This window comes from Typha angustifolia, chromosome 15 (genome assembly GCF_048772165.1).
Source record: "Typha angustifolia cultivar Huaian chromosome 15, ASM4877216v1, whole genome shotgun sequence".
Taxonomy (NCBI): domain Eukaryota; kingdom Viridiplantae; phylum Streptophyta; class Magnoliopsida; order Poales; family Typhaceae; genus Typha; species Typha angustifolia.
In genome coordinates, this window is record NC_133253.1 from 22204998 (window position 1) to 22229740 (window position 24743).

Below are 24743 nucleotides of genomic sequence, written 5' to 3' on the forward strand. Positions count from 1 at the left end.
CTGTTTATCTACTCTTATATTTTACACATAAAAACCAGCAGAAACCCACTAAATTTATTATAAACTTCTCTCTTCCAGATCTTAATACATCACTTTGCTTCTTTACTGGTTTCTTCTCTCATTGTGTATGCTCCTTCCTAGTTCTATGTCCGATAAAAATGTCAGTGGTGGTCATTGTTGCTGTATTAAACCTTACCTACTTGCTTAACATATATTCATTCTACTTAAAAGTGCAGAGGAAACAACAACAACAGCAAGCTGTTAATCCCTGTGCCGTCATCAATCGCAAAATTACAGCAACATCCATGATTTATTCTACTCAGAAATTTTGTACTTATATCTCCTAACTCTGGATAACTACATCCAGATTTATTCCTGAACGAATAGTTCAGGAAATTCAGTACGCTCTGCTTTCTTACTCGTTTGATGCATCATGCTTAGATGCTCCATCTTCCAAATCATCATCTGAAACAGCAACGAACTACATCCAAGAGTTCTTCCAAAAGTATGCTTGCTTCCCGGTTGCCTTTAGTTGATGCACTTGACATATTCCATGGTTTGATTTCTCATGAGAAGACCTTAACTTCAGCTTATCTTCGATTTGAAAGGTTGTCAAGTAGGTTACTTCAACTGTCCAAAAGCTTAACCAGCAAAATGATCCTGTATAGCAGTGCGACAGTCTACTTGTATTCTTTGCTTCTAGGAATTCTTCACTTTGAAAAAACTCCTAAATATGTTGATAGTTCAAAACAATTTTCAGTACTTTTACCTCATTACACTATTGTCAAGGTAATGGAAGAATCTACCATTCAAGAGTATTCCTTTTCCTGCCTCTCTGACAGCATCTCTTTTGTTGCTCATATTTGCTTCTACTAATGAGCTGTTTGGTTGAGAACTTTTCTGGATGTAATATATAATCAAAAAATTATTATTTAATTTAGTGTACCAAATCTAAGAAATAATATTTTAAAAACCTATTTAGACTCGGATCTAGTTTTTTAGCATTCATCTAGCTACCCTAACCTGACCCATATTTCTCTTCTCATTTCGATCCCAACCTCAACTCATCTCTCTCCTCTCCTCTCCTTTCATTCTATCCTCAATCCCAACTCATCTTTACTTTCTCCTCCTCTAATTAAATATTTGCTTACTATATACTTCATTATAGAATATAACTAATAATGTTTAATAAATACAACGTTATAAAATACAATCAACTAAACAAACTATTTGTTTCTCTATATACAACATATAGAGAAATATGTTTCTCTTAATATATATATGTATTTCTAGATATCAAAAACAAAATGACCCAAGTGTTTATATGTCCCTCTGGTTTTTCTATAGTATACAGGACCTTGTGGACTGGAAAAAACATAGCACCGCAGTGGAGAGCTAATCAAGGAAGAAATTTGCCACTTTACCATAAAATTTAGAAACAGCTGACCTTCTTACTTTCTCTATACAATTTGAAGTGACTAAATCCTTGTCAAGAAACTTGAGCATCACTATAATAGTACTTTTGCTGAGTTAACTGTACAAAAAGTAGCAGTTGATGTCGGCAATTTGGTGATTTGCTGCTTCTTGCCCATTCCAACCACAATCCCTGTTTTACTTTTATGGCCTTCAGAAGTTTCCCGTGTGGTCCTGAAAATTGAGACAACTTCAAGTGCAGTCTGTCATATGAAGTCATAATCAAAATGCAAGTGATTTTTGGGGTAAATTCGCCATATTGCTGCCGCCAAACACGGTGATCAATACTTTGTCCAAAATTTTATGATTCTGGATGATGATGGGGGAGTTGATTCACTTGCTCCAATGCTTTCTGATCTCTCACCAGAAAAAGAATGCAGAAGAAGAAAATGGAACATCACCATTCTCTCTGAAGTTTCTTCTTCATATATTCCTCTAACATTCAAGAGAGAATCTCCTGACCTGACCTTTGAGAATATCAAATGGACAACTCTTCTTCCTCATATTCTTTCAGTTGCTTTTTAATTGCTTCCAATGCTTGATATATCACCTCATAGATACTTCTGCCATTCAGTTGTATAGAAATGTTACAGATTGTATGTCATGACGCTTTACTACCACTCTAATGTAGATCGATCCTTGTGAGATCAATTTACAATACTCAGAATCTGTTGTTCTTACATCTCGAACATTTCAACCAGTTGAATAGAAGATAAACCACTTTGATAAAAGTTGCCTCGTTCTTCTGCTTTGCATGCCGACAGGTTTAAAACTTCAATTGAAACTTCACCCTATGTTCCTTCTTAGTGATTTGGATTATGTCCACTTTACCTATACATTACATTTTTGACAAACCAACAGTGTCTAAATTTTGGATATCACAATCAGAATAACTTGATCTATCCTCAAAAAACAAAAAGGAATATGAGAATACATTTTTCCTCTACAATGTACATATGGGAAACTTTTGCTACCATAAGTCCCATTGAAAGACACTATTTAGTCCAAATGTAATGTCCTACAAACACAAAAGGTGAATAAAAGACAATCTCGTCTAGATATTTATGGACTACCGATCAGAAATTCAGAAAGAAGAATGGAATATATGCATGCCAGACTTCCACAAATAATTGATTCTCCTATATGTACTAGGCAAGTTTCTTCACAAAAGAAACTCGGAACATCTAAGAAAAGTATGCATGCTTGTGGAGTTCAATTATGGGGTGAGAGGTAGAAAAGTTTAATCGGTAAAACCTCATACTAGGTATCAAACTAATTTCCAAACAAGCACATTTATATCCATAACCAAGTCAAACTCATCATACTGAAAAAGCATGAACCACATTACTCAACTTCAAACTCCAAGGAACAATACCTACTGAAACCATAAAATGCAGATAAAAACGTCATAATAATCCATCCAAGACCAATAGAAACGAAAAATCTTCTCAAATAATTATATTACTATTAGTAGGGGAAACATTGCTTCCCAACATTATACAACAACAAAGTTGAATTCCTGGTACATAATCCAGGAAGCACCAATTCAATATGAAGGATCAAAACAGCCCTGACCCATATCCCAGTTCCACCCGAAACAAGATTTCTTCCATGTTTTAAGGTAATTCGGAACATAAAACCCCCCCGCCAAGCTCCAATCTTGAACCCTATCCAAATCCCAAACTACCAACTTGTTCAACAATCCCCAACCCAAGTAAGCAGAATAAATCAAAGTTGCAGAGAACTCACATGACCTGCCTATCAGCCGCATCAGCTACAATGGGCAACCTGGGCACCTGGCCAAGGATACACGAAGTAGACCCATACATCAACGAAACAAGCAAGAACAAGAAGACCGTGCTATCTAAACTTTGCAAGGCATCCAACCCAATCCCCCCTTTGGGATTAAAGGTACGCTCGATCAAATCGGGGAATATAAGGAGCACGTCGAGGACGATGGCTTGCATGGTGTTGAAGCGGACATAGCGGCTAAACCGAGATGGGTTTCTCACAACGGCGAAGTAGAGGGTGAGGAAGAGGAGAAATGGGTTGAGTGGAGAAGACCTGAAGAGGCGAATGGCGGGGAAAAGGGGTTGGAGGACGAGCTGGAAGACGGGGAACTGGGTGAGGATGTAACGGCCGTATTGGACGCCGTCGAGGAAGGGGTAGAGGTAGCAAGCAGCGGAGAGGATTCGGTCGGGTGGGTCGGCGGGGGATTCGTCGTTCTTGGCGTGGAGTAGGAAAGAGGAGGAAATGGTGCGTCTTGGCCCTTGGATTCGAATAGTGGTGGAGAGAAGAGGAGGACGAAGGAGGAGAGGGAGGTGGGTTTTGGAAGAAAAAGAGAGAGGAGGAGTGAGAAGGGAAACGGCGAGGAGAGAAGAAGCCATGGATTTCTTCTTCTTCTTCTTCCTCCTGCTCTCCTTCTCTGATTAGTTCTTAAATGTAATTTTCTTCTGTCGAGGGGCAGTGTAAGGATAAAAAGGATGAGGCGGAGGAGGATACGGAGGGATGTGATCATAGACATTACTACGTACTCGTGATTTGTAAATTATTATGATCTCATTAATCATTTTCTTATATTTATTTATTTAAATTAGAAAAAAAAAACTATTTGAGATTAAAAAACATGTTTGTGTTCAAATTAACTTTATTAATTAACCATTTCTTATTTTCACGTCACCTTCATATTGATGTGTTGGTTTAATATTGTGTACTCAACTAGTATGAACTTGTCATACCTATAACTTTTTAATAATTCAAAAATATGTGAGCTATACTGTGAGTGTTACTAATTGAGTCTACTAAATTATAACGATAACTAGTAGTAGTATTAGTATAGTTTACTCGAATATACAGCAGAATTAAATAATATTCATTTTTTATTAGACTCTGCTTAACAATGTAGGTCACTGTGCACCTGAATGTTATTGGGCTGGTCTGGGCCTGTATCAATTGAGCCCATATCGACCATTTGGGCTATATAGGCCATTTAGATAATGCTTTTCTCTCTCTCTGATCCTTTTCTTGCTCAATAAACCAATAGAAAAAAAAAGGTGTATAATGTAACATAACATTTAATTTTGTTCTGTAAAAAAAAAATTAAAAAAAATACTAGTTTATAATTCCAAGTAATTAATTGAGAAACTTAAGCTATTAATTACGATCCCAAAGAGCATCGGAGATTGGAGATTTATGAGTTAATTATGAGGGCGATAAAGTAATGAAATTCCTTAGAACTCACTATTCTCATCATCCTAAGCAGAAAGGATATGGATTATTTTAATTCTTAAACAAGTGACCAACTACTATTAAAAATTAATACCTTTTTAATTCCCTCGTCCACCGCGATAGTGGTATTAAACATGTCCATGTCGTATAAAAACTATACTTGTAGTTGGGAAAGCGTAGAATTATTCATAGAAGACCCCAACCTTTTAGACTCTCTACATACTTTCATATTCAAGCAAGCATTAAATAGTTGAAAGTTAAATAACAACTACATCCTTTCTCTATCTCCTACGTGGTGTAATGTTTATTGTTAGACGTGAATTATATATATATATATATATATATTTAAAGTTTAGAGAGTATATATAGGTTAAAAAAAAAAGTTAGGTTATAGAATCTAAGTAGAGGAATTATCTCATAAAATTATTGATCTTTATATCATATTATATAGGGAAAATTTTATATAACGCCGTGTCTTTTAATAAAATTATAGTTTATACATTATATTTTTATTATTTATAAATCGAGCTCTATGACTTAGCGAATATGTATATAAATATTCTCTCGTTAGATCAGTAACAAAATATCAGAATTAAGTTAACTAAACTAAGAAAATTATAAAAATATTTTCAACCAAGTCATATTATAAATATTCTAGTCATTTTAAAAATAAAAATATTTTAGTTATTTTAAAAATAAAATGTATATACTTAACGGAATATTATGATGATGTTAGTTGAAGTCTAATCCAGGATATTTTCTACACATATTCGCTAAATTAAAAAGCTCGATTTATAAACAATAAAAGTATGAAATATAAATAATAATTAGCAAGGTATTATATATAAAATTGTTATATTATATATATATTTTTCTCAATAAATATCACCAACTCCCACCAGAACGTCCCATGAACGCCAGCTGGCGGTCCTCCTAGATCTCGGCCCATGAGTGGCCCGGCCCACGAGGCGGGTGGGTGATAGCCACTCGTCGATCGTAGTGGAGACAAAATTTAATGACCTCATTAAAACGCCATCACGGCCACGAAATGAGATGGCCCACGACGATCTTAGATCTCGGCCGTCCAATAGCCATGTAGGCTGTAGGGTCCACAGGAGGAGGAAAATTATATGATGCCTTACTCAGTGCTATGTGCATTAAAAGCTTATCCTACACTTAAAAAAATAGTCGGTGGAATGGAAACTATACAATGGACTACTCGGCAATTTCAACGCCGACTTATACACACATTGTTCATATTAGACTTCTCCTTTTCCCCCACCACTATGCCAAGTGGCAAGTGGTAGTTACTATGTATGCATAGCCTTAAATATTGTAGCATGATTTTGTCATCATGACGACCTTTAGGTGTAATGGCTCTCCCTCTCTCTCTCTCTCTCTCTCTCTCTCTCTATATATATGTGTAACTTATAGTTTATACTAGATAGGTATATATTATGGAGATAGTTTGGTTATTTGATTATATTAGACGTCAATGTTGAATTATAAAAGAGATTATTAAATGCTTAAGTTTAGAATATGGTAAGGTGAGTTAGGAAATGGCATGCAGCTAAATACAATGCCCAAATAATGCTTTACATCATCATCTGGGTCACAGTCATTGTTAGATAGGTTTGTGATTGAGTAGTAAAAAAAGGTAGTCATCTACACACACACACAGGCATATGAGTATGACAACTGGGTTAGCTGCACCTAATATATGTACTAGGTATATTTAATGCATGATAATTTGAGAAAAAGTTACAGTATAAGCAAGAGATTCTAACATCACAACATGGAATGCATATGATCGAAGTAGAGCTTTTTTTCTTTTCTTTTTTCCTTTTTGATGATAAAGGTAATTATAATCATAAGAATGAATGAGTTGGCCGAGAGGATTAGGCTCGTGGCTTTCCCTTTTCTTTTGATACGAATATCTTGTGTATAAAGGATGTTCTTTCTTCAATAATTCAGCACAAGGAATATTTCCATAGTATAATGCATAAGACCTGATAATATAATGATGGAGTTATGTGCACTCATGATTCATTCAAGAAGTAGGAAGCAAGACATCATGAGCATTCCAATAGGGTCAACAAAGAGACCACCAAAAACTTCCATAGAGAATAAATTTGTAATGCAAGTAATCATAATTATATCAGGAAATGAATTACAAACAAATTAGGAGTAGGAGTAGTAGAAAGAAATGCAAAGATATAGGGACTTTGAATGATCATTTTCAGAGATGAAGAGGGAATGAACCTTCTGCAACTATGAATCCAGATATACATCTAAAATCTCAATCTTAAATCAACTATTGTGAAATGTGCAGCTGGAATTCACTGCAATGAACATATCCTCAACTCTCATCTTGTGACCTCTTCCCCTCTTATCTTTCCCTTCCCACCCACCCACCCACCCACCCACCCACCTCTATACAAGAATATCGAATTTTATTTGTAGAGAATAAATAAAGCTATCTTATAATATAAATATGTGTATCTAAGAGCTGCATCAGAAGAACACCCTTCTCTCTTCTGCTATAGCCACTTATCAATCTCATTGTGGTTTCATGCAAAATCCTGCCTCCACCTTAATCAGTCTGGCTAAGGCCCAATCCATGATCCAGGTCAATTGCTTTCATGAAAGAATAGCAGTATATAAGTCGAGTAACATTGCCAAGAATCTCATGAAGTCCCTCGCTCATCGGCCTGTTGTAGACATTCTTGGGGATTGGCGTAGAAGTAGTCCTCTTCCTTTGGCCTGTCAGGAATCACTACCCTCCTAGATGGCATTCCCATGCGACTTGCATGTGCTGCCTTTACTGCAGAGGAGAACTCATCCCAGCCCAAAGAGCCATTGTTGTACTGATCTACCAGCTCCACTATAAGCTTTCGATCCAATAGGACCGTTTTCCTGAAACCCAAGTATCTGAAAACATAATAGGAAGAACAATAAAGGCATGTCAAAATAAGATAAACTAATATAAGCCCAACCAGAAGCTTTCTTCGGGAGAGATGAAAAACAACTGTTTGAACACTTCAGATATTTCTAGTGACAATTCACTTGGTAATAAACTACAGAGTGAAATGACTATTTGCAAGAAGAGCAAATACTGCCAAGTAATGGCTTAAAAAGATGTTGATGAGATCAGTCATCGTCAAAATTACGTCATGATTTAAATTTCTTGATGAATAACAACATATCTAAATAAACATATTAAAATTTTGTGCCAGTCGTATTATCACAGACGAAGTTGAATCACATCATCATGAATGTCATGCTAAAAGTCACGAGCAATGTACAGTTTAAATGATAGAGATAAAATACCTGCGATGGCCTTCAACCACTTTTGCCATGTTACCATCATAGGTAGGAACAAAGATGTCACTCTCTAATGATACCAAATAATCTAACGCTGCCATTTGGGATGAATGGTTCTGGAAGAATCTAAGATCTGAAGGTTCAAGTAGTGTTTCCTTTCTCACCTACAGCATTTTTAACTTGATCAACACTAAATAGGAGACTACAAAGATATTGATAAATTTAAGAGTCAAATATATACTGTTGCAAAACTGACCACATTTGGATAAGCTGCAGTCAAGGCAGCCATTCTTCTTTGTCCACCATATATTTCTCCTGCAGCAATGTATATCTGGACACTGCGATCAATATCCAATGCTCTCAAAATCAGAGCAGTCTCCTCTGGTGTCAACGGACAGAAACCATCTTTCCTTTTCAGATCAGAGTTTATAACTTTCTCTTTCCACCATGGATAAGCATATCTGAAATCCATGCCCCACAATTTACACAGTTTAAATGTGTTTAATCCTAAGAAGTAGTTTGACAGAATTACACAATCCAGGAGAGAAAGGGAAGCAAATAAAGATCATCTATACCTCATTCTTGTCAGCTCTTCGGCCTCTTCATCGGTGCAACCTTGGGTACAGCCAGAGAACGCCAACATGTCCATTTCATAACGCAAATGAAGAACCAAAAACGGGCCATTCTGACGGAGCATTCTGATCACTCGTTTGCCCAACTCTTCTATTTGAGGGGTAAACCTCAGGGCTGCATAATTCACTCGACACCGCAGTTTCTGAATCTGGAGTGGTAGACCATTGTTAGCCAGCCGGGAGTCAGTTTTGTTCAAATGAACAACCTTGTACTTCTGTATTAAAGGTAGAATCTGTTTTAAAAAATTAACCGTTAGCCTCTTTTCTAAGATGAATTATAATCGCTGCCCCAACAAACCATACAGATGCAACGAACCTGATTATGGTAATAAGAGATATCAGACCAACTAACAGGTGGCATGGAATAAATCATTCCTAGTTCAACCCTTCTTTTTAGCCTTGGCGGCAGTTCTCTCAATATCCTAACCTCATCTCTCAATGAGGTTATAAAATGGTCCATATCAAATATATCTTGAAACTCACTGCAAAAATAGCATTTCTAATGATTAAGAAAAAATGCCAAAATGCTGAAACCATATTTTCTGAACTAAGAGAGAGAATAACTCACCTTGGATCAGCCCAAAATGAGGCTTTATCCAGTTCTGGTACAATTAAAGTCACATTCAAGTATCTTGCAATAGCAACCATGTCACATATCTGAAGAAAAACAAAGAACAAGTTTCTTGTTATACGATCAATTGAATTGCACAAGGGCAAAGAAAAAAGCAACGAGAATAAAAGTCAGATTAAATGCTTACGGCAGCTCGCATCTGATTAAGCCCACCATTGCATGAGACCATCAAATAACCATTATTCTTGTACATTCCTAGAAAGAAAACTAGCATCAAATATTTATCCAAAGCAACATATATGTAACAAACACATGCATGAATGAAGAAGAAGAAGAACAGGCCGAAGCTAATCAAATGCACTTCTTAATAGGAGAATTCACCGTCAAAAGGAAACGGAACAAGATAGGAAAAGATATTGCCAGAATTTGGATTCGATCATCAACATTGGAGTAATACAGAATCGGATTAATCACAATATATAGTCCAAATTTCTTGAACTGGACACAAAATCAGCAACGATTTTAACTCGCCATCAAACAATACAACATCTACTAACCTAAAGAAACAAGGGGCAATAGTTGAAACCCAGTATTAAATTTTAGCCAATCAAGTAAAGGGCCACCAACCACAGCACAAATGCTACGGTATTTTTATAAAACCCACCGTGTACAACTCTAAATTTCCAATACGTAAAAAAAAAAACCAACAAATGGAGGATCAATTTTGAGTTTCTTCTTTCAAGAACAAAAAGTAGCTAACCCCCTCAAAAAACAAGTCTTAAAATTTTCAAACCACCACCCCAAAAAGTTGGGTTCTTCTCTAATTACCAAGCAACTTACTTTTGGGTGGAAGAACGACCTTCTCCAAGATGACAGAAGCCGTCGACGAGGGATTCGGAGAGAGAGGCGAATCCGAGGGGGTGAAGCAAGAAGGCCAGCCTTTAAGAACCCTCGGCCCCCACATCTCCCCGAGCGCCGTGAGCTGTACGACGCACGTCCATAGCAGCACCGTCGTGGTGGCTCGAATCATCCAAAGCTTCATCCGCGAAGCCTTAAGCTTCTCCGCCCCAGGCTTCAAGACCATCGGCCTCTTCCCGTACTCAGATCCCATCACCTTCTCAAACCGGCACATCCTAGGAATCCACAGCGATTTGATTCCCATTCAAAGAACATATAACCCTAAAGCCAAATCATCCAAGCCTCAACGGCAACAGAAAGAATAAAAAAATCTCCTCGATTTCACTCAATGTAGGTAAAATAACACCAAGAACAACAAATGAACTCCAAACTTCTATTCTTTTAATCCCAAATCGTCGAAATCACCCTCGAATCCGCCAAAATAGTTACTAAAGATGTGACCTTTCTGCCCATCTCGGCACCCACTCACGATTTCTACTGCGATTACTGCTAAGCAAGAATCGCCCACCCGATTTCCTTCTTCGAACGGTCAAAAAGAGATGCTCCCCGTCTTCCCGGAGATACCGAGATCGGGAGCTCGATTCGTGAGTTATGGGGATTTAGAGAAATAGTAGGGCCAAAATGTTCCGCGAGAGATGCGGCCAGCCGCTCGGAGATGGCGAGATAAGAAGAGTTCGATCCCCTTCGAAGGAGACGGAATACGAGCAGCTCTTGGGGTGGCGTATATATGAAGCCACTTTTAATCCTAACCATTGATCTCAACACCCCCTCCGGCACACCCAACCAGCGTGTGCCCCCGCATTAATCCCTTGCGGGACCCACCAATGTCTGCCACGTGGCAGAATCCAGGTGGTCCATCGGATGTTTCGAGCACCGTCAGTTACGGCTAAATGATTGGGTTATTCACGAATTTCAGGGAGGTGGATTTGATGTCAACCACGATGAACGGCCGTGATTTCGCGGCGGTGGATTTATCGCTTCCGTGACCGGTACCGTTTGGTCGCTCCGTTCGTCCCCGTGAGGCGCTGTTCTCGTGTCGGCTGTGTCGTTAGGTAACGGCTATGGGGGACGTTATAAATGGAAGGATGGAACCTTCTTTTCTTTCCCTTCTATTAATTTCCAAATAATATTTAAAAATTTTTTTATCTCTGAATAATCTCAATCATGAATCAACCTGTACTATTTTATCACTTTCCAATTAAAATTACCAAAATTAATAATATGAAATAAAAAAGGTGATAAGCTCACCTCACGGTCATTGGGAAGTCCCTGTAACAAATATTAATCGTCGTAATTAAAAATATAATAATTAAGCGTAGACTAGAAATGGCGAATTAAAAGCGATCTTGGTGTCGCCATCAATCATGATTAAATTGGACGGCCACCAACACGGTGGGATCCACCGTTGCCTTCACGCGTGCTCCTCCGAATCCGACGCTCGTTCGTAGTTGACGATCTTAAGTTGGTCAAATTAGGAAACAAGGACTTGATGGAATCTCGACCGTTGATCACCGATCAACCGGCCAGAAATTTTCTCTAAGAGCACTGTTTTGCGTACCAACCCCTCAAATTTATTTATTTATTATTTTAAATTTTGCGTGACTGTCCATGGCATTTCAACACTTTGAAGATCTAATTAATAAAAGTTTTAAGGGTGTCCTCCACACGTAATTCATTAGTAATTTATATATGTCAGTTATGCGTAGAATTTAATTAGTGATTCTGTGTTACAAAAAGATTAATAGTTTTTGACAGCACTAAAGTTAATAAGATGACGCCCATGCTTACTTCATAATTAATGAAATGATTAGTTTGGTAATAAGGACTAAAACATTCTTTTTAGGTGGAGGTGGTCGGCATATAAGGGCTAATACGCGTTATGTAGTCCCACGAAGAATAATTAAAAGATCAAATCGACCAATGGTATTTATGTGGGCCAAAATAATGACGATTATATGGATAGTGTCAACCAGCAGTCCACAGAATGAAACTTGTACATATGGAAATTTCCTACATGTAGAAAGAGTGGAGCCCAATTTAGGCTGCACACCCAAAATAGGGACAAAATTATGGAATGCTAAGCTACAATAAGCCAAAAAATGGATTGAATTCTTAAACATATATATATATATATATATATATATATAGTAGGCATAGTGCTTGGATGTAGTAAATTTGCATCTCAACTGGCATTGATTTAATTAGGATATTATTATATTTTTAACTTTTTTTCTTTAAAGAAAGAGTTAAATATATATATTTTGGGCAAAAGTCTATATACTTTTTTTTCGAGATTTGTCTTGTACTATTATGCTTTTCGACACTTTTGAACAAATTGTAACCGTTAAGATATCCGTTTAGAGTTATCGGTATTTATGTCCTTTTAATTTAAAAGTTGTCGAGTATTTCAACTTATATTTTGTACTAGTAAGCCGTCTTAAATTTAGGTTTAATTCTATTTATTTTAATAATATTTGGATTTAAAATTTAGTTAAAATTACAGAGAGCGGTAGTGATACAAAGCAAAGTTCAAAGGGATAAAATAAGTTTCATCCAAATCACACATGGACAAAATGTATTTAACCTTCTAAAGAAAACTTTCTAGTATTATGAGAGTACATTCTCTATTTGGAGATTCCATCAATTTGTTTTGACCCACTACCAATTAAAAGAAAGTGATTATTACAGGGAGGAGGATAGGAACTGCCTCCTTGTCTCTTGTGGCTAAAATGGGTTGGCAAAAGAGACTGAATGAGATAAGTATTCACACACAAAACTCACACAGGGGTCTCATACAGAGCAAAATCTGGGCCAATCCAATGAATGCACTATGTTCTACAGCTATTTTATACATCTCAGATCCCAAGAAATTTCATTAATGGCCCCCACCTTCCAAACTGGAGATCATGTTTGTGTTCATTACTATTAATTGTCAGGTTCCCTAGTCACATTGGATCTACAAAGAGAAATATCTAGTTGATTATTAAATTCGATCTGTAGAAATTCTTTTAATAAAGTTTTAGCTTTACATAAGAATTTATGTTTTGATAAGACTTTGTCACTTTTTCTTGGATCTCCATCTCCTTGCCATTGTTTAGCTTCTCAGCCTTGTTGACTGAGAAGGAGAGATGGTATTCTTGAGACATTTCCTTGTTTTTTACTTCTATATGTTGGCAGTGAGTTGATATTCTCAAATTTCGGCTGGATAACTTTCATCTGGAACAGAGAAGAACAAATATTAATAAATTTGAACATTCTTAAGACTATAGTCCTCTATTATCTATTTCTTAAGACTATAATCCTCTATTATCTATTATCTGGGAACAGCCAGATCAACATGCACTAGTGCAGTGTGCAAGCATTTGACTGACCAGATTTTTTGTTGATCTTTTGATTCTCAAAATATGCTTGTAATCATGTGTTGTCATACCACTTAGAAGAAAGTAATTGACTTTAGTGGGCATCATAAATACCATATTGCCATTTCTTAAAGCTTTTCTTCCAGGAAAGAGAATTCCAATTAAAAAAAGAGTCTAGTCATGCCACACTTGGATGACTTCAGATTAATGTGTAATGAACTCTTATATGTCAAAAAGCTTCATATATGGTTTACAATGTAGAGAAACAACTGGGTTAGCCATAGGTTTAAACATTGATATCCTAGAAAACCAAAATGTGATGAGTTGTATTTGACTAACTCAGATCTAATAATACTCGCAAAGAGCTGCAAGTTTCCTACAAACGATCTGTTAATTAACACTATTTTGTTAACTAAATTTGGGACATAAGCTGAAAGAGGGATCACAATGACAGCCTGATGGTTGGAGTGGATATGGATACAAAAACTGTCGATACTTCCAACAATCAAAAGGTACTGCATCCTAGTTTTGTCTTTTTGGAGAAAATAGTCCTTTATCTCTGAGGAAATGAAGAGCTGCAAGGAGAAAAGTATCCACATCACGAGTATTTCCTGCCTCTCAATTAAGAGATTGAATGAATGCAACGGTCAAGATGTTAGAGGGAGGGCAATGCTTAATTTTGGAGGAAGCTTGTTCTGGTACAAAGAGAAGATGCTTCAAGTTTCCAGGGACTTGAATCAGTTTCTTTGCAATCGTAACTGACAGCAGCATAGGTTTCCCAGAAGCCTTAATCTTGATTCCCATGATCATGCATCCCTATTGCCTTGATAAGGAAGGCATACTCAAAAGCAGCATCTTCGCAGTGTATGAAACGACCGCCCTCACCATAATGGCCACTGTGCATGTCTGTTTTGAGAATGACTGACTGTGAGCAGGAGGTGCATGTGATCTCCCTCACCTTTGCCACCCACTTAGCAGCTTCCCACACTCCAACCCTGGAAAAAAGAAAGACAACCAAAACAAGCATTATTTCACAAGCTTAACATGATATCCAAGTTGAAGTATCTTAACTTTGACAACAGAAAGGAGCCCCCAGATAATATGAAAGAATGCATTGATATATCAAAATATTGCCTTTTTAAATAAGGTTTCAAATGGATCATCATGTCATAAAAATCCAAAATGGAGTTGCCATGCAATATGCCTCACATCTCTAGCTCCTCTTTTCTTCTCATTCATGATTTTCACAATACATTCGTGTGCTCCATGGACAAGAGAGCTCAGAATATCTTAATTCCACAGCTGAAACATCCCCCTGAGATAATGGACCATTTTAATCAGAGGCGAAGCCAAGAATTTTGGTTTAGGGAGGGAGACAATATTCCTAATCACCTAGATGTACTTTATGAAAATATTTTATGTTATAGTAATCTAACTAAACATAATCTATATACAAAAGGAGGAAATATACCTAAAAGATTTTTCAGTTTTCAATACTAGAATGTACTTATTTAGAAACGAAAGAGTATATGGAAAACTTTTTTTAGATATAAGGGGGGCCAATTAGTACTGTGTATAAAAATCTACTAGAAGTGTTTATATTGCAAATGGGGGCATGATTTTATTGCATTAACATAGCGAAGTGATTGACCCAGAAATTCATAAAACATAAGCATCAAGTAGTAAGCAGAAGAGGCCACTTACCAATTGTACCATATTTTGACCCACAGGAAAAAAGCTACCAGCCAATATACAAGAAAGTACTATTGGAATATTAAGTCATCCTTGCAAAATTGTGTTCTCCTTTTTCATTCCTTAACAGATATTAAAATGAGATATGGTGCTATTCTGTGTAGTACTTTGAGCCGATGAATTTCACTGTTGTGTTAGAGGCAAAAGTTAAAGAGTTCATGGGTTGAAGTCTTAGAAAACATCTTCAAATTAAGGGTAAATTTGCGCATACATCCATTTCTCCCTTCCAACACCCCACCTTACGCAAGACCCTTGTACATTGGGATGCCCTTCATCACGCCATCATTTATACTTGCTTTCGTCTTTCCATTTATAGATCTAAGTCTACCTCAATTGTGCAGTTCAGAATCACCCATGTGGAGGTTCTAATCCATATTGTAGTGATCATGTAGCTGAATCTCCTCATGTATAGCATCACAAACTAAATAGACTGAAATTTGCTAGATAGTATCATAGGTGCATAAATTGTGTGGTATGCATGACTTAGTAATCACTGACTCAACCAGATAACAGACAAGCAATTATGTGCTCTCTAATTATTCAATAAGAAAACTAATAAGCCTGTTTTAAGCAGAACTAAAGATAGTTCTTTGATATAATGCTCATGTCTCAACATTTGATGCCTAGCCTGTTGGAGAACATAGTAAACTGCAGATTCCGTCAGAACTAGGTGCTATACCGTAGAGAAAATGAAAATAGTGACAATGGTAGATCCTCTGAGCAAGGGTCGATTCACTGTAACAAATTCAAGCCAAATTGAAAATTCATATGATATTAGTCAAGCTGAATAGATGAGATTACCGTGGCGAATATTTAATACAAAAAATTCAATCATATAGAAACGTGGAGCAACTTCATGCTACTCCCTTGAAAAAAAAATTGTTTTAGTGTATCTACAAACTGAGGTACTCTTTGATACGCATGAAAGAACCTTCAAGATACGAAAGATAACCAAAGAAGGAAGTCAACAGTGCACTATTACTGATCTAGTACTTGCACCAATAAGTCAATTGCTGAAAAAAAATCAACAAATCCTATTTTACAAGAAATGGTTGCAAAATAAATCTAAATATTGCATGATAAAAGTTGAGTTGAGGCATACCTTGAGTCATGAAATGATGCTGTAACCAGCACCGAAGGATAACATACCCTTGGAGATATATTATCATAAGGAGAATAACAAAGAATTGCCTCAAATTCATCTCTGTTTCTAGGGTCACCAAACTCGTCATAATCCAAAACAGTGAGAGGTAAACTAGGATCCAACATTGTGTTGCAGATATCAAGAAATGGAACCTGCTTCAATTATAAATGCTTATCACACATCTAAGAATAGAAGCTCAACGGCTTATTCAAGAACTCACTGACAATTATAAGTTCTAACTAAAACAAAGATTCCTAGGTTAGTTTGAAAACAAACATTTCAACAAAAGCCAAAATAATAGGTGACCTGCATGGAGTAATATAAAGCTGCACTTGCAGTTCCACTAGGCATTCTACTTTACCTTCATGAATGGGTAGTAAACTTTTTTTTTTAATTTTTGGGTAAGTGGGTACTAAACTGTGTGATAGGGACCAGATTGCCTTCTTGGATAATAATTACCAATGGTCTTTTCCCAAAAAAGAATCTTATATTTACCATTCAGTAAACAAAATAGAAGAGTATAATGCTTGTCTTTGCAATTACAATTTTTTTAAAAGTATATGTTGAGACTAATTAATAATTATATTTTATTTGAAATCCTGGATCCTGTAGCTATTTTAATTGAACAATCTCCTGCCACCTATAACGAACCTAAATAAATTTGGTTACATTGAAATGGTGCGTGTGCATGTATGCGTGTGTGCACATGCGTGCATGTGTGTAGGGCGCACGTGGGGAAATGCAGGTTCATATGTTCGTATGTGTGTGCCTGTGCATGTGTGTTTATGTGTGAGTGCATGTGCAACTGCATGTAAGTCTGTTATTGTTCCTTTAATATCCATTTCAATTTCAGGAAAATATAATATCAGGCTAACAGAAGCACATATTTTATGAGGAAACATTAAAGAAACCACAAGGTTCAAAGTTCAAACCAAGGAAAGAAAATAAGGCTAAGCACATTATGAATCATGGTTGAATACTATAAATAGTCTCAAACAACATTTACCTTCAAAATTGCAGCAGAAAACAAATCAGGATACATATTGATGACTGCACCGACAAGCAGACCCCCTGCACTGCAGCCAATAGCACTGAGTTGCTCTTTATGAACAAAACCTTCTTTAACAAGATACATGCCGCATGCCGCAAAATCATAGATCGAATTAAGCTTGTGCTCTTTAGTGCCTGCTTGATGCCATGATTCGTCCCCTCCTCCACCCCTGCATAATGATTTGATTTTTCAACTTAAAGATCAAGTGATACTATAAAAGTAAAACCTCCTAAATCCTGTATTACCTGCTACTGCAAGTAAATTAGGCATGCTTCCAAAACTGCCAAAATTAGAGAAAATAGGCAATCTAGCATGATTTGGTAAGTAATGAAGGACAGAACATGTTTATCCATAGGTAAAGGGCCTAAAATGTCCGCAGAATGGAAATAACAGAACCATTGGTAGAGGACAAAAGGTATGATGTACCTTCACTTTCTCTAGTGATGGGAGTAACTGAAATTTTAACCTAGCAAGAACCTATCAATTAAAAGTAGACCAAACTAGCTCTAAATGGAAGTCAGGGATTGGGGCATGGACATAGGAGGAGGAGATATTTTCACTGATGGTGCACCAAAAAATAAATAATCAAAAAGAAGTCCTATAATATGGCCATAATTGCCTACATCCTTAGAAACCTCAGCATAATACACGTTTACAACCCATCATCTACAACAAAAAAGACTGAAGGATGACAAAAAGTGACACCATCCATCATAGCCCAAGCATTTTCCTGCAACATTAGTCAGAACACCCCATTGGAAAATCTAACATATTTAAATTTTGCATCATAGACATACTCAAAATCTTTTACTTAATATGGCATTGTTTGATGACAATAACTAAGTACATCATACAACACTCTTGGTACTGTTAAAGATTAGGAACCAAAATCTAGACTGTGCAGCATGAAATATAGATACATCTGAGTCATCTCAGATTCAAGAAATATAAGGCAGAAAAAAAAAAGTGAGAATGTGAAGAATAAGAAGCCACTTAAATGATTAAAACCAACCTAACAAGTACTCATTACTTCCCTTATCTGACAATGGCAATTCTTTACAAGTTTTGCAGACCCTAGGACATAACAGGGTCATGAGTGAAAAAAGAGATATATCCAGTTATCCACATCTACCAGTTAAAGCAGAAAACTGGATCCATTACTTAAAATACTTGTCAATCCTCAATTGAAGTCTTGAATTCAATACCAAATTATACCTTTTCACATCATCCATGCATTCAAGATGATAACAGAGAAATATATGTTTTTCGTAACATTACCTCATAGATAAACCAATAATACAGCTCACAACATGGTTTATCTGCATTATCTATCTAAATAACACTTCAAGTTAGAGCACCATTCTATGTTAAATAAGTAATGCTAAAAAGCTTGATTTAGCAAATGAGTGTTGATTGGAAAATGTTTACAGGTGATTTATTTAAGAATTTACTTGAGCAATCCCACACTACCATGCATATATATATGTATATATAGCAACGTTCAAAGCATCTAAAGATCATCATACCTAACATCTGCATATGCCAGAACCCAACCTCGAGCAAGTAGGCATATGTGATCAGAGCACCAGCTCTTATCCAAAACTTCACCATAGGCTCCATAACCATGTAAGATTCCAGGAGATCCTCCATGACGATGTGCTTTCGGAGAGTAGAGAATTGTCAAAGGAACTAAAAATCCATCATGTGAAGCAACTTCTCTCCTCTCACAAGAAAATACCTCAGAAAGACTACTCCACCTTTGTGAATCTTCTACAGTTCGCAAATACTGCCAAGATTGTGTATTCAGAAGATTGGGTTGCAAATTCAAGCCATGAGAATTTGTCCCCTTACTGTCTGTAAATCCCATGACTTCTTCTTGATGCAAGATAGAAAGTGCCTGCCTTTTCATGTCGTAGTCAACTGTTACATCAGGCATCTGGAAAGAACAAAGAAAAATAAGAAATGAAGTCAATAATAACAATATAATAGTGAGAATAACTCGAGAATGGCACAAGGTAGTCAGCCAAAGTACTATAGATTAAATCTCCCACAAAATCAACATTCTGAGAGCCATTTCAGCAAAGCAATAGAAAATCTCATCATCATAATAAAAAATGCCTTTTAAATAACATGGGTCATCAACAGACACAAGAATGAGATGCTCCAAATCTCCAATAGGATTAACAGTTATACAACCGGCCATCATCCTGACATCAACTCTAGAAACTTCTATGGAATTCCCAACTAAAGCAAAGACGAGCAATAGAGGGCTCGCCACACAAGCTAAATGCCGAGCTTCAGGATGATGGCCTGATCTCTAGTTGGAAGTCTTCATCCTTTCCCCACAAGTCTAGAGGATGTTTTAGAGTTAGTCGCATTCCCAAAACCAAAAAAAATCTATTAGTGAAATGTTACTTCCTTCTCTAACAAGGATCTGAAGTACTGAGAGGTTAAAAAAAGGTCCTTACAAGATAAAATGTTTAACCAAAAGGTGCAAACACAATTCCTTCCATATTTCCTGCAGTATCCTCACAACATATACTAACCTAATGGACATGCAATTTCTGCTCTGCAGAATATTACCAACAAATTACAATCAGGCAGTAAAAATACTCATTTATCTCTTCAACTAGCAAAGAGTAAATAGAAGTCAGTATAGTTCATACCAGAGTATCTAGCTCAAATAGATAAAGAAAAATATTACAGATCATATGAAACACATGTAAAACTGTACCACTGGTGATGATAGGACCACACGGTAAATGGATGACATAAAATCATGGTTCGAACCAGGCATCATGGTGCACAAGCTGCAGGGTAGAGGGAAGAACCACGGATTAAGATCCTCTACCTTCTTAGGTTCCTGAAGTAGCAGATCATTTGAAGGGCAATGAGTTAAAAATATAAACACAAAAAGGACAGTTAACCAAAAAGTTAGGTGTGGTTGTTGCTGTTAAAATAATTTCTCAAAACGGAAGTATCATTACCAACAAGATAACTATGTTCCATAGCCAACATAATACAGGGCTGCAGAATTGCAGATATACCTGCATTGTGTTTACTTCATTAACTTACAGGATCAGATCTTACATAGTTGGAACTCACATATAGAAATAGCTAAGGCCCCAAAAAAGTGGACAAATCAAACTTATTGTCAAGAATAGCATTATACACAAAATTCATTTGCAGGTTAGTGTAGCAGCCTTTAATTAGATAAAATAAAATGATTGGATATCAAAAGCACTTCCTCTGATATCCTGGTGTGGAAATGCATAAAGACGAAGCACATAATACATCCAATAATATATTCCATAATACATACCTACTAGGCTCCATCAGTTTATTTAAAAGAAAAACTAAACCAAGATAGAAATTAGAAAAATGACCTTCTAAGACATCATAGAGAGAGTCCGAATTAAGCTTTCAAGTATATGCCAGCCAACTAAATCAGAGATTTAATGATTGACAATACCTTAAAATTAACATCAATTGGCATATCAATGGAGCAAAACAAGGGCAGGCCCTTTTGGCGAAGGAAAAGCACTAAACTTCCATGAAAAATATCCATGTCCTCAAAGGTGACATTTTCATCTGGAAGAACAACAGCCTGAAATAGGAAATATGAGCAATTTGATTGAAGAAGAGAACATGAATAAGTGGTTTAATTGAAAACAAAGACATTACTAAACCAAAAAATCTGAAAACTTTCAAGTCAGTCTTGGTTTAACAGACTAAGGTGAAGGTGCAAAGAAATAATTCTGCAGAGAGGGAGTTATATACCTCAAAATTTACATTTTCTATGATAGTTATGCTACTGCTTACCTGCCACTTGTCCAGCGCTGCTTTTTCAGCTCTACATCTAGCCAAATAATAGCCCCTTGTAGGTGATAAAAAATTCTCTAGAGGAGCATCAGTAAGAATGTAGAAGAAACCATAGTGATGCTCCAGAAAATACTGCACTCCAGACGCACGCTTCCGAACTGCCCACAGTCCACCCCTGATATTTGTTGAATCAATTACATAAACCTGTAAGATAAAATGAAAATCATAATAATGCATATCAAAAGGTACTTCTTGGAATATACATGACATAAAATGGAAGATGTAGAAGAGAGATTGAAAAGTGACCTTCCTCAGATGATGTCCTGGAGTTAGAATTAATGGTGATATACTTGCAATCTTTTGTGCTTGTAATGTCAACACAGAAATTCACATCATTTTCAGTAAAAATCAAATCATCTGACTTATCTGATCCTAGTGTTGTGCAAAATACTCTGTAAAATGTAAACACATATAAAAAAGAAAGCAATTAAAACCCCAATATTTATACAATCAAATTCTCCCACATCTATTCAGGACATGAATAAGATTACCTGCAGGGACGCTGGGTCTCATCAGAAACAGTATATAGCAAATGATGGCTGTCCTTAGCCCATGCCAAGCTAACAACACTCCTGACCTTTGATGTTAAAATTACATCCCTTGTTTGAAGGTCTTTCACCTCCAGTGCAAAAAATTCACTACCAGAAGTGTCCAAAGTATATGCAAGAAACTTATGATCAGGAGAAATTCGACAACTCCCTATATGAACATAACCTGAAAGAGTTTGTAGTTGTTAATAAGCTTAGTCAAGCTGCATGAAAACGCCGAGACGAGAACATAACTAGTCTACCACATAAAAAATTAAGCTCACAGAACAAGGAAGAAGATCAAAACTACATAACTTGAAAGGAAAAAGGAAAAAACACAACAAAAAGAAATGTGAAATTAAAATCAGCACATGACAACTTGGTCCATAATAAAGATAACTTTTGTATTGCAAGTTCTATGTAGGTCTAGATGAACAAAGTTTAACAACTAAAAGAAAGGGTGTCCAACCCATGAGACTTCCACATCTAGTGAGGGAACATGTATGCAGGCTTATTCTGATTCTTCTAGAGGAAGTTTCCAGGACTTTAACCCAAAATTTCTTGAGGGCAAGCAATTTTGAGAGGCAAAGTAATATTTGCTTTGATCAGGGCCAAACATAACATGTTAAGGCCAACAAGCAAAACTCAACTATTCTTATACTCATCAAGAAGGTATATTAGTTAAACTTCAAACTAAACAAAGATGCTCCTTATCAAATTTCTAGTGGGGCCGCAATCAGATTCAAAACAAGATGCACCAACTATTGATGTGAGAGAACAAGCGAACAAACAAAAATGAACGTAATTAAGTTAATATGGCATAAGACCAGGGTGTAGATTACAACAAAATAAGATTCCCATATACTGAGCAATATATGATAGGAGCACATGCCATATTTTTCTGCAATTTCATTCCAATCAAGCAATTTTTCCTCCTTCCCAATGCCACAAATATAACTAAGAACTGCTTTTGCTAAACCGTCAGGATGCTTCAACCTCCTGCATAAGATTGGATACTCCTTCCCCTCAGGTATGTACTGATAGTATAACCTGATAACAAATTAAGGTGCAAATGTTCAATTAGTACAATGGAAAAAGGTTAAAGATCGTCATATGTAGACCACTATGAAGAAGAGTATTTGAACTACAATTATAAAAAAAACATGTTGCGAAGTTGATCAGTACAGTGCTGCTGTATGTTAGTAATCCTCATTAACTTGAAGATACCTCTACGTAAATAGATCCATATGATTAAGTTCATAGATATCAATATCTCAGTTTTGTCACACCCTTCTTTGTTCAACATAATATGTGCCTAAAAAAGAAGACCTAAAACTCACACTCTCTCCAAGAGTATTCCAAGAGAAATGTTTGATAAAAAAGCACATTAGAGTAATGGTCTTGGAGTACCAAGGCATACGATAACAATGAAAGATAGACACCAATATAGATACCATATATGACGATACCTCCCAATAATATGATAAGGATTCTCCATGTAGCTGTACCAGTGTAAAGTTTAAATCATCGCTCTCCAGTATATGTTAAATAAATCTCATAAGTAATGCCGCTATACTAAATATCTAAATCATATTGAAGTAACAAAAGTAGGACTTTCCTATGAAACATCAATTACAGTAATCAGTGCTCCTCAGCAAAGAAAGGATTTGTTTCTTGAAGAAAAATAGTTCTCCTCTTGCTTTTTAACAAGCAGGTAGCATCCTGACCACAAAAACACTAGATTTCATAACAAAAGAAGTATACTTATATACAGTTCTATTCATGTATTTCAAAATGTCCTTTGGAAGAACATGTATTCTTGCATTCCAGAACGAAGAGACATATTAGGCATCAACCACAAGCCAGTTATACAATTGTCTAGATAACCAATAGTGCAAGAAAATTCATATAATTTACTAAAATTATCTTGAAGATCCAAAACAGGTGCTATCAATATTACACACGATAGACAATAAGAGTTTTAAATTAAGGTCAAATAACCAAGAAAATAATGAAATATAATGTAAGCAACGTGTTAAGAAACTAAATATTTGTTCTCGCTACTCTTTTCTAAACTAACAGCCATCTCTCATACATCCATGAGTCCAAACAATATAAGAACAGAAGAAATTAAAGCAAGGGTTTGCGGAATACCATGGCCCCCATTGCTCCGGGGGAGTGGCCACTGAGGCTGGCATCCGAGCCCTCATCTCGGCGGCGAGTCGGCTCCGGAGATCCCGCACGTCGGCCATGAAGGCCTCGGAGTAGGCGTTCTCGCGGTTGAGGTAGTCGAGGAGACCCGGGTCGTCAGTGTTGGCCATCCAATGGTAAGGATCATCCCAGGTTTTCCCATGCGCGGCGACGGTGAAGGGAATCTTCCTGGGAATCGGAGGTCTTATAGAAGGGAACGGTGGGGCTCTCCGCTTGCAAGAAGAGGAGAAGGAAGAGGAGGTGAGGAAGAGAGAATAGAGTTTTGGGAGGTGGGAAGAGGCGAAGGGTTTAACCTTTAACATCATGGTGGAATAGAAATAAGAGAGGAGCGGCCGGAGGAAGTAGACTTGAACTAGAGAGTGGTTGGTGAGAGGAAGAATAGTCCCACATCGGGAAATGAGAACAAGTGAAATCGAAGCTGAGTCTATAAAAAAGGAAGGAGCGCCGGCGTAAGAATTTTAAAAGGGTCAGTTGGCTATGTATGCCACGCTCATCCTTCGTTGATGGGTGCTGTATGGCTATCAAGACATATGGCTGACATAATTTGTGGAAATCCAAAGGGTTGGCTCGCTCGGCCGATCCTCCCATTTTAACTACAATACACTGTTTGTTCTCTTTAGAAGATATCAGAAAAAACCCTGAACCAGATTAGAGGAAGGCCAAATGATGCT

General features: G+C 36.7%; 3 protein-coding genes and 1 non-coding gene across 6 annotated transcripts; 1 reads left to right on the forward strand and 3 right to left on the reverse strand.

Moving 5' to 3' along the window:
- Window positions 1-1271: 1271 nt before the first annotated feature.
- Window positions 1272-3942, reverse strand: LOC140779807 (protein TIC 20-v, chloroplastic). 3 transcript variants are annotated; one of them, XM_073125087.1, is made up of 2 exons: window positions 3223-3942; window positions 1272-2036 (listed from the first exon to the last, which is right to left on the reverse strand). In XM_073125087.1, the coding sequence occupies exons 1-2, from the start codon at window positions 3858-3860 to the stop codon at window positions 1952-1954; spliced, it is 723 nt and encodes a 240-aa protein (XP_072981188.1). In that variant the 5' UTR covers window positions 3861-3942; the 3' UTR covers window positions 1272-1951. The 3 variants fall into 3 exon arrangements, with proteins under 3 accessions (XP_072981188.1, XP_072981189.1, XP_072981187.1); XM_073125088.1 differs by lacking the exon at window positions 1272-2036 and adding an exon at window positions 2061-2304 and having other exon boundaries at window positions 3223-3939; XM_073125086.1 differs by lacking the exon at window positions 1272-2036 and adding an exon at window positions 2334-3140.
- Window positions 3943-7132: 3190 nt separating this feature from the next.
- LOC140779619 (rhamnogalacturonan I rhamnosyltransferase 1-like) lies at window positions 7133-10851 on the reverse strand. Its single transcript, XM_073124780.1, has 8 exons — window positions 10069-10851; window positions 9416-9483; window positions 9226-9314; window positions 8974-9139; window positions 8601-8890; window positions 8282-8486; window positions 8032-8189; window positions 7133-7632 (listed from the first exon to the last, which is right to left on the reverse strand). The coding sequence occupies exons 1-8, from the start codon at window positions 10388-10390 to the stop codon at window positions 7389-7391; spliced, it is 1542 nt and encodes a 513-aa protein (XP_072980881.1). The 5' UTR covers window positions 10391-10851; the 3' UTR covers window positions 7133-7388.
- Window positions 10852-13679: 2828 nt separating this feature from the next.
- LOC140777735 (uncharacterized) lies at window positions 13680-24513 on the reverse strand. Its single transcript, XM_073122062.1, has 12 exons — window positions 24016-24513; window positions 22754-22911; window positions 21826-22048; window positions 21584-21726; window positions 21275-21477; window positions 20925-21059; window positions 20440-20499; window positions 20187-20315; window positions 18979-19388; window positions 17408-17621; window positions 16360-16553; window positions 13680-14500 (listed from the first exon to the last, which is right to left on the reverse strand). The coding sequence occupies exons 1-12, from the start codon at window positions 24375-24377 to the stop codon at window positions 14293-14295; spliced, it is 2439 nt and encodes an 812-aa protein (XP_072978163.1). The 5' UTR covers window positions 24378-24513; the 3' UTR covers window positions 13680-14292.
- Window positions 24514-24531: 18 nt separating this feature from the next.
- Window positions 24532-24658, forward strand: LOC140779993 (U11 spliceosomal RNA). Its single transcript, XR_012107438.1, has one exon. It is a non-coding gene; the product is annotated as a U11 spliceosomal RNA (small nuclear RNA).
- Window positions 24659-24743: the final 85 nt, after the last annotated feature.

Coding starts and splice junctions, on each gene's coding strand:
- LOC140779619 (XM_073124780.1), bottom strand. CDS start 10,390: ATGGGAATCAAATCGCTGTGGATTCCTAGGATGTGCCGGTTTGAGAAG. Junction 9,484..10,068: donor GGTCGTTCTTCCACCCAAAA/GTAAGTTGCTTG, acceptor TTTTCTTTCTAG/GAATGTACAAGAATAATGGT. Junction 9,140..9,225: donor TCATTTTGGGCTGATCCAAG/GTGAGTTATTCT, acceptor CTATTTTTGCAG/TGAGTTTCAAGATATATTTG.
- LOC140779807 (XM_073125086.1), bottom strand. CDS start 3,860: ATGGCTTCTTCTCTCCTCGCCGTTTCCCTTCTCACTCCTCCTCTCTCT. Junction 3,141..3,222: donor GCGGCTGATAGGCAGGTCAT/GTGAGTTCTCTG, acceptor GGATTTGGATAG/GGTTCAAGATTGGAGCTTGG.
- LOC140777735 (XM_073122062.1), bottom strand. CDS start 24,377: ATGATGTTAAAGGTTAAACCCTTCGCCTCTTCCCACCTCCCAAAACTC. Junction 22,049..22,753: donor TGAAATTGCAGAAAAATATG/GCATGTGCTCCT, acceptor AAACTCTTTCAG/GTTATGTTCATATAGGGAGT. Junction 21,060..21,274: donor CAGCGCTGGACAAGTGGCAG/GTAAGCAGTAGC, acceptor TTCCTATTTCAG/GCTGTTGTTCTTCCAGATGA.